The sequence below is a fragment of the Salvelinus fontinalis genome, chromosome 37 (genome assembly GCF_029448725.1).
Source record: "Salvelinus fontinalis isolate EN_2023a chromosome 37, ASM2944872v1, whole genome shotgun sequence".
NCBI classification, from domain to species: domain Eukaryota; kingdom Metazoa; phylum Chordata; class Actinopteri; order Salmoniformes; family Salmonidae; genus Salvelinus; species Salvelinus fontinalis.
In genome coordinates, this window is record NC_074701.1 from 17,113,755 (window position 1) to 17,122,484 (window position 8,730).

Genomic DNA, 8,730 nt, shown 5'->3' on the forward strand with positions numbered 1-8,730 from the left:
TCCAGGGTGCCAATAATTATGTTAATGAAATTTGTTTATATTTCCAAAATAAAAATGGTAAACTTAAGGTTCCCTTAAAAAAAGTGGGTTCTGCAATGTTGAAAAATCCAATTACAAGGTGTGGAGACAGTTATTTTTTTTTCAATTTCAATGCATTTTAGAAGAAATACGGAATTATTTAAGAAAAATACCAAGTATTTTTAAAGATCAGTGATTTCTGCCAATTGAAGAAGCCCTTGGTGCTAAATTGCTATTTTCCTCTTTGTCTGAAGGAAATTGCTATTTATGTTTCATTGATAATCTTTTGTACAAAACTTCAGCCAAATGAATGGATATTAAAGATTGCTGAATATGACATGTGCTTTATGCTGTTAACATTTATTTGTCAGTGAGGCCATTTTGTGAGTGTGTCTTACTTGGAATGACAGTATATTGTTAGGATGCCAGCACAACTAAGGGGACTTCTCTGCAAGAATACGCTCTCACTTGGATCTTCTCTGTAGCTGGAAATACTGTGGTTAGTTTTATTGACCAAACATCAAGAACAGAGTGCTATATGATTTTTTTATTCATCACTAAAAGACAGTATTATGTAAAACAGTAGTAGCAGGGAATACATTAGTACAGCTCATTAAGGCACAAAAATATACAGCATTGTTCAACATCGATACACATGCATCAGTGAAAAATAGCAGTCATTACAAGGGCTGTCTCGGCGTAATATATCACAACCTTAGTTCACACCTGTTTCCATGTTCTATGGTGCATTCGAGTGCTCTCTGAAATGTGGAAATACGAGTTCCCGACTCCAAAATAGCCAGTACAATGCCCCCCAAGTCAATGCCCTCCAAGTTCAAAGTGAGAAACTCATGCCAGAATGATGACACCTGAGTATCATCGAGTTCTGACGTTTCATCAATGACCCGTCACCTTTGCAACCAAAAGATGGTAAAACAAAGCCTTTACAAAGCCTTTAGCTATGTGGATAAAGAAGCTACTTTGACCAATATAGTCTATGGTTTGACACATTGTCAACGTCAACTAGTTAACTAACTTATTATTAGCAACGTTATCTTGCTTAGCCCTCTAGCTAAAAATCTAATTCATTGTAGAGTTGTACCAACCTCAAAAGCACTAGAACGCATTTATATCGTCTTCACAATTTCACCAACTGGAGCTATGAGATACCAAGGTCAATTCGAATGCACCACTATTAGTATTTAAACATTAACACCCATGCATGTCATTCGGTAAGGGTGGGGGTGGAGGGGGAGGTCTAAGATGTCTGGAGAAGGCTCTTCTCCCAGCCTGCTCTTGGTGTGGCATTGACCTTGTATTTGACCGGCTGGAGGACTACCCCAAACTTTCCTTCCAGGCTGGGTAGTGGCTGGCCCGGGGACACGGACATAGTTAAACGCTGAAGGATCCAGGAGAGGAATAGGAAGATCTCCATCTTAGCCAGCGCCTCCCCCAGACACACTCTCACCCCTGCCCCAAACGGCAAGTAGCTGGGTGAGGGGATGCACAGACCTGTCCCCTCCTCGTTCAGGAAGCGACCTGTGGAGACACGAGAGAAAGAGAGACACAGAAAACTGAGGACACAGGGAGGACTGAGGACACTAATACACAGAGAATGAGGTATAAATAGTATATAACTTGAGACATTCTCACCAGGATCAAACATCTCTGGGTTCTTCCACTCTTTCTCATCGTGATGCAGGGACCACAAGTTGATGATGATGCGAGCACCTTTCCTAACGGTGAACTTGCCAATACTGCAAATTAAATACATACAGAAACAGAACAGAGTGAACTTGCTATCAGTACAAAGAAACGACTTTAGATCAAAACAGTAATGTGTGTGTACCTGGTGTCTGTTTGGGCTACATGGGGGATGAGTAGAGGGGCAACAGGCCGGATGCGTAGCACCTCTCTAATGGTGGCCTCCAGGTAGGGCAGGCTCCCCCTGTCACTGAGCTGGGGGGTTCTGTCTACCCCCACCACACTGTCCAGCTCCTCCTGAATTCGCTTTTGTACCTGTGGATGGTGGATGAGGTAGGCAATTGCCCATTTTAGGACCGTTGACGTGGTTTCCACTCCGGCTCCAAATATGTCACCCACGGTCATGAGCAGGTGGTCTTCACTAAGGCTCACAGTCTCCGTGGTGATCTCGGCGGTGTTGTTGTTCTCAGCACTGCGTTTGGCCCTTAGCAGGGCGTCCAGCAGGTCTCTCTGTTCATGATCGCTGTAGTCCGACTGTGGAGAAAGATAACGTAAAGCACGGCCATACACCATGGCCTACTGTAGCCTGCTGCAACTGGTATTTCCCTGATATTCATAAAAAATTATGAGGTACAATAGATACTTCATCTATATTCTATTTATATAGAGGAAAGTACCTACTGTACCTACCTGCTGTAGCCTACCTTGTGTTCCTCGTATTTCTTCTGAAGCAGCTTGTCTCTGATTGACACACACTGCTTTAGGATACGCAGGTCTGCGTTGGGGAAGACCTAGGAGGGAGAAAAGAAGACATGTATAGAGGCACTGAGGAAACCTGAGAGATGTGCTGGTGCATTCCATCCAGGGGGCTATAAACAACAAGTTGCACTGTACCTGTAGCCATGGGAAGATGTCCACCAGACTGTCCTTAGCGACCGTATCCACAATGCCCTGGTTGAACTGCAGCATGGCCTCAAACTCGGGGTCGCCGCGGCAATAGGAGGAGCTGAAGCAGAGAGAGCAGACCACGTTGGTGACAGCTCTTGTCAGCTCTGGGGACAAATCCAACGATGCACTCCCTGACTCTCGCAGAGTGTCACACAGGGAGAGGGCTTCCCTACAGACTGCAGAGAGAGAGAGAGAGAGAGAGAGAGAGAGAGAGTTTTCAGTACACCTGAATCAGAGTGTTCAGATTGATTCATTTTCAACAACAAATTGTTATAAAGGATATAAACATTGTTTGGTACTCACTAATCTTCTCGATGGAGGCAGAGCCCTCACCAAACATACACAAGGCTCCATGCACTGTTTTACGATGAAATCTCCAAGTGGCACCGTAGTCTGCAAAGGCAATATCTTTACCGTCCCTCGTCAACATGTCTGTGGTTACCTTGTTAAGAACAAAGATTGTATTTTGAAGGCTAGTAGAGCATAAGGAGTGAGTAATGTAACGTTAACTGTAAAAATTCACTGCATTACACATTACATTTATTTTAATGTACATTTCAGACACAATTATATCAATGTTATAATGCATCAAAGACAAGCAAATAATCTGCAAATAAATGATCAGGCTGACTTTAAATTGTCTCTGTCATATAAAATAGAATAAAACAAGTTCAAGCAAATATAACCACTCACTGTTCTGGGTCTCCCTGCAAAGATTTTCCCCTTTTTAAGGAGGACCTCTTTGGCGTGCTGGTGGTGGTTGACAAGGATGACTGTGTGTGCGCCCATCATGAGAGAATAGGTCTGTCCATACTTCTGCTGCAGCTTCTGGAAGAGGACATGCGGTGCCTGATTGCTTCGCAGGCTCAACAGGCTCCCGATGAGTGGGAACGCGGGCAGGCTCGGGGGGGCCCCTCTGGTCTCCAGGGACCTTCGAAGTTTCGCCTGCAAGAGCAGTAGACCCAGCCCGACCACAGAGAATACACACATGCACAAAAACCACGCCATGCTGTATGTTGGGCCGAGAGGGGCTGGCGTCGTTATCCGAGACTCAGAGCGTCACTGAACTTCGATAGCAACAGCACTGAGGAGCAGAGGGGTTTTATACGGCTCCTTCAATGCCATACCTTGACCCTGCATATTTTAAGCTTAGATATCTTTAACAGCTCATGCCAATTTAAACAAGATAAGCTTGTTTAACTTTGATTAATCCCACTAAAGATGTTTGATAAAATAATATATTTTGTTGCAAATAGACTATAATAGGCTAACGAAATACAACAATTAATGATTGATTTAACTAATGTTTTATGCATAAGGAATCGCTATTTTAGGCAAGAGACGCCAACAGCCTAACCTTATAATGGCAATGGACTTTTAACAATTATTTTCTGGGGTTTCAAAGATGTTTTGCCTGTTTAAGAGTAGGCGTTTTCATGACAAGCTGCAATTCCGTACTCATAACACTGCAATCACCGATAGAACAATGAGTCAGATGTTCACCGGATGTATAAATCTGAAGCATCCGGTTGGCGTTTCCAAGAGGAAGCCCAGTGGTGGGCAGTGGGAGAAGATGGCGTTCTCAAAACTAGAATTTGTTACGAACAGAGTGGACTAAGTTTTGTAGACTTTACCAAAATTCAAAGTAGGCGTTTCCTATTGGAAAATGCAAATACATCCATAGAATGCGCCAATAGGATCTTGCTAGCTAGTGCTTGGCTCTGCCCAACCCCAAGGTTGTCCTGCCCACTATGATTAATTTGCTGCGATTGGAAACGACACTGTGTGGTCTATCTTGTTTGTTTATAAAAAATCTTTGCTGCAATGGCTGCCGCGGAGTCGCAACCACGGTTTGGTCAATCTGTCAAAGGATTATTGTCCGATAAAGTGGGCTCCTGCAGCGGGGATGTGATCGCCCTGACTCGCCAGGTGCTAAAGGGATCACGGAGTCAAGAGGTAAAGCTGGAAATCGATTTGCACCTTATTGTGAGACCTTGTTGCATTTTGTTAGCTAGCTGGTTGCCCCACAACGACAGCTAACGTGAACTAATGTTAGCTAGCAAGAAAAGCCATAGAATCTCTGACCAACTGATGTTAACTAGCTAAGGTTCTTGGGTTTGCGAGATTAACATTTTTACATCTGTTTGAAGTTGCAAATGGCGTATCAAATGAACATTGTCTGGTTGTCAGTTTTTAATGAAGCGTCAGGGGTATCTAGCTAAAGTTAGGCTGGACAAAGCTAGCGAGCTCATTTGCATAGCAGCTACATCACTTGATGGGTGCATCTCAATATGCTCGACCCACTATCTAAATTCCTTATGTCATTTTCTTAACTCCTTCACTTCCCTCTTTCATTTATGTCTGGAACAATGGCTACCATTCTCACTGGTCCAGTTTCTTACTATATCTTTATGAAGGGAAGGGAGGTGAGGAAAGGAAGCCACTTTAAACTATTTACTCAATGTCTCTTTCAGCTCCTGGGACAGGCTGCCAGAAACATGGTCATTCAGGAGGACGCCATTCTGCACTCAGAGGATGTAAGTAGTACTGGGATCCAGGTCCACACTATAGTAGCTCAACTAACAGAAACTAACCGTGTTCACCCTGATCTAGCACTGATATTGTCGGACTACAAAAACACAATTTGTTTGTTTTACAGAGTTTGAGAAAAATGTCCATCATCACCACCCATTTGCAATATCAGTAAGTATCCCCAGTTTATTTTGGACAATATAGACCAATGTGCATCCGGTAAACATGATAGTTCAGAATTGATTCTCATGTGCCATTTGTGGGGATTGCTATGCTTGGATAATAAACATTGACTAGGGAGATGACAATATCATATTTTAAATGACTCTTTGTTTTATCTTCCAGACAAGAGGCCATCCAGAAGAAGTAAGTCAAAATATGAACTTTGTTTGTTAGTCGATCTGCATCACTGTCCAAATGCGAAGTCATAACACTACTTGATGACGCAATCAACCATATCTCCCCTTGCTTTCTCCACAGTGTGGAACACTCCAAAAACCTCCAGGATCAACTGAGGCATTTACTGAAGTGAAGTGTCTGCACTGAGACACTTAAATGAAAGACTATGAGCTGTTCCTGTCTGTGTTACCATGTTGCTTCTTGGGAGAAAATATGTGCAGACCCCCCCCCCCTGTTGCAACCTTGGTGAAATCCCAATTCCTCATTGAAACTAGTGGAGAACCCCCCCCCCCCCCACTATGATCTCAAACTGTGTTTTTAATACACAATGAAATTAAATACAGACTACTTGCTAATCAGAAAACTCTCAGGTATGTTGTGGTGGACTGTCATTACAATTGTTTCACAGGAACCTAACCAGCTGAGCTAGCAAACCAGCTGAGCTAACAATGTAACAAATGTATAAAATAATCCAACAGGCTCCACATTACAAGAATCACAGTACCCCCTGGGGCACTGTTCATTTATTTAGCCATTTAATCTGTTTTTTTAAGAAAAATCTAATTCTCCCACTGCTTTCATGTGTTTGAAACGAGAGCTTGAATGAGGTGTCCTACTCCACAGCAGTTGCTTTCCATTGGAGCACTGAGATTGGTTGTCCAAAACTCTGGGGCGGTGCTTGGCGAAGGGTAAATTCTATCAGAATGTCCTCTAACGTTGCACCTTCCTGATGTAGCCCCTGGCCTTTTGGACTGGATGCTGCCTGGAAGTCTCCCCAGGTACATGCTGTTCTTAAAAATATGCATATGGTGCTCTTATCCTGCATATTAGTGACTATTATTTATTAAAGTCCTACTCCAGTCTCCATTTTAGCTCATTTATCACCTGATTTACTTAACAAAAGGCACATCTCAATTGGTGGCCTTTCCTCTTTTGGTCTTTATTCTTGCAACCAAGGGGGAGGCCAATGACATCAGAAGGCACCATCAGACCAATGACCTACTCCATTGGAGATTCTTGTTTGGGCAAAATACCGTCCTCCCCTCTGTGACCCGGAAACCAATAAGTGGTTGAGGAGTGTGTCATTTCATTAGTAGGCAAACAGAATAGTGTTCTCCCCCGCCTACCTTTCATTGAGGATACGTGTCTCCTACAACAGAAGAGTTTCGAAAATCTGCCACACCTTTGAATCAGCTTTTGATTTGGCAGAGGAGAAAGATGCACATGCAAAAGTATATCTATATGCTACTCATTGTTTTATGTATAAAATGTCTTGCACAACTGAATTTGTTTTAATCACTTAACATACTTATTTTGGGATCAACCCCGTAAACATCATTGCCTAAGGATGCGCGAGGGGAGAAGGTTCATCTCCGGAGTGGCACAGCAGTCTAAAGCACTGAATCTCAGTGCAAGAGGCAACACTACAGTCCCTGGTTCGAATCCAGGCTGAATCACATCCGCCCGTGATTGGGAGTCCCATAGGGTGGCGCACAATTGGCCCAGCGTCATCCAGGTTTGGCTGTCATTGTAAATAAGAATTTGTTCTTAACTGACTTGCCTAGTTAAATAACATTTCAAGCAAGTGGTTTTCCATCCACATTTATTTTCCACGCCAACTCTCCTCGATTTCCTTTGACCTTTTTCAAAAGGTGAGGACATCTAATTGAGAAAAGGCCCATGAAGTTTGCACATTTTTTACCCTTGTGTGTTTACATTATATTTATATGTGGGATATTGTTTTTCAACAGAAAAAGTTCAAAAATTGTATACATCAGAATATTTACCTTCACAGTACCTAAGGGTTGGAATAATGTCATTTCAATATGAATTGTTTTTTCACACTGGATCTATAACATACTTAATATTGATTGACGTTAGCCTACTTATTGTGAAAATATTGAAGTAGATATTTTACCTATACATTTTGAAATCCATATGTCCACATTTTAGCCATTGCATCGACACTTGGTAGTAAAATGTGTCTTACCTGTCCACTGTGTCTGCATTGTGACCAGATATCCTGGTCCCTCCTTATATGCAAATGATTTCATTCTTTCAAAATAATATATATTTTAAGACACATTGAGGCCATAAAATCATCAACAGGTGATGCAATTGATTTAAGGAGCTGGATAATGATTTAAATGCTTTTACTGTTCAGACCTCTTCGATATCCAGACAAGCTCCATCTCCTAATCTACACCTGTACAAATGTTGGTACAATCACAATGTGGACAAGATCAGGACAAAGGATGCATGTTAGAACCAGATATAAATAGGGCTTTAGAGAGTACACAGAGTAGTAGATAGTTTGGATAAGAAGTCATTCAATTTCAATAAGGAAGCATATTGTATTTAACCTTGATTAGCCTGCTAATAGTGGTATTAGAGCTAGCAGTTAGGGTACATTAGGTACATTGAAATGTGAGTGGTCCTTAAACTTCCTCAAACTTGGCATAAAAGAGGCTGCCATGGCGACAGTATCAGCAACCTTCGAAGGCTAAGCAGCTGGCTGTCCTAGACCGTGACCCTGAGCGTCGTCAAGGGGAGGTTTGCATCTCAATGAACTACTCTCACAAGGGCCAAGTAAAGTGTTGCAAGTCTCGTGTATTGTGCATGTGCTATATCATGCACACTAGGAAAGAAGTGGTGCGACTCGAGGGCTCTAGAGAGGTTGGCGTGTTGGGGACGAGCACTCCATTTGAGCTCCATGCAACTACTCCAGCCAAGATCTGGAACCTTGAGAATGTTCTTGCTGAGGGAAGAACAATGCCACTTTATCAGCCCCAAGGCCTGTCAGGCTGCAATGATTAAAATGCTCAGCGACCTCCTGTCACCTACCTCTATTATATAAAGGTTTTCTGAAGCAAATGTGCAGACACTATTTTTGATTAAACTAGACATGAGAAATGTAAAGCAAAGTACAAATAATTGTATAATGACCTGCTTATTTCTATGTCATATACCTCAATTGCAATCAATAACCCTAGAAATTGCTGTCACCTCAGCACCCGAGTAGTCCACAGACTATCCCTGCTCTCTCAGATGTTTGTCTCCCCCTGTTGGTACGATATTGTAAACTACTCAATGGAGTAAAAGGTTTTACATAACACAGTAATTCCAATC

General features: G+C 42.5%; 2 protein-coding genes across 3 annotated transcripts; one reads left to right on the top strand and one right to left on the bottom strand.

The window, feature by feature from the left end:
* Nucleotides 1–550: 550 nt before the first annotated feature.
* Nucleotides 551–3,756, bottom strand: LOC129836264 (steroid 17-alpha-hydroxylase/17,20 lyase). Of its 2 annotated transcripts, XM_055902194.1 has the most exons (8): nt 3,364–3,756; nt 2,974–3,112; nt 2,617–2,846; nt 2,427–2,513; nt 2,155–2,256; nt 1,868–2,037; nt 1,672–1,775; nt 551–1,557 (listed from the first exon to the last, which is right to left on the bottom strand). In XM_055902194.1, exons 1-8 carry the CDS (start codon nt 3,676–3,678, stop codon nt 1,277–1,279), a joined length of 1,428 nt encoding a protein of 475 aa, XP_055758169.1. In that variant the 5' UTR covers nt 3,679–3,756; the 3' UTR covers nt 551–1,276. The 2 variants fall into 2 exon arrangements, with proteins under 2 accessions (XP_055758169.1, XP_055758168.1); XM_055902193.1 differs by having other exon boundaries at nt 1,868–2,256; nt 3,364–3,755.
* A 502-nt stretch (nt 3,757–4,258) lies between these two features.
* borcs7 (BLOC-1 related complex subunit 7) lies at nt 4,259–6,887 on the top strand. Its single transcript, XM_055902200.1, has 5 exons — nt 4,259–4,626; nt 5,145–5,207; nt 5,330–5,373; nt 5,548–5,568; nt 5,683–6,887. Exons 1-5 carry the CDS (start codon nt 4,495–4,497, stop codon nt 5,732–5,734), a joined length of 312 nt encoding a protein of 103 aa, XP_055758175.1. The 5' UTR covers nt 4,259–4,494; the 3' UTR covers nt 5,735–6,887.
* The last annotated feature ends 1,843 nt before the right edge of the window (nt 6,888–8,730 follow it).

What these genes read in the sequence shown, in the direction of transcription:
- LOC129836264 (XM_055902193.1), bottom strand. Translation starts at nt 3,678, where the DNA reads ATGGCGTGGTTTTTGTGCATGTGTGTATTCTCTGTGGTCGGGCTGGGT. An exon ending in AGAAATACGAGGAACACAAG is followed by an intron (nt 2,257 to 2,426) that starts GTAGGCTACAGC and finishes CTTTCTCCACAG; the next exon opens with TCGGACTACAGCGATCATGA. An exon ending in GTAGCCCAAACAGACACCAG is followed by an intron (nt 1,776 to 1,867) that starts GTACACACACAT and finishes TTTAATTTGCAG; the next exon opens with TATTGGCAAGTTCACCGTTA.
- borcs7 (XM_055902200.1), top strand. Translation starts at nt 4,495, where the DNA reads ATGGCTGCCGCGGAGTCGCAACCACGGTTTGGTCAATCTGTCAAAGGA. An exon ending in ACCACCCATTTGCAATATCA is followed by an intron (nt 5,374 to 5,547) that starts GTAAGTATCCCC and finishes TTTATCTTCCAG; the next exon opens with ACAAGAGGCCATCCAGAAGA. An exon ending in CAAGAGGCCATCCAGAAGAA is followed by an intron (nt 5,569 to 5,682) that starts GTAAGTCAAAAT and finishes CTTTCTCCACAG; the next exon opens with TGTGGAACACTCCAAAAACC.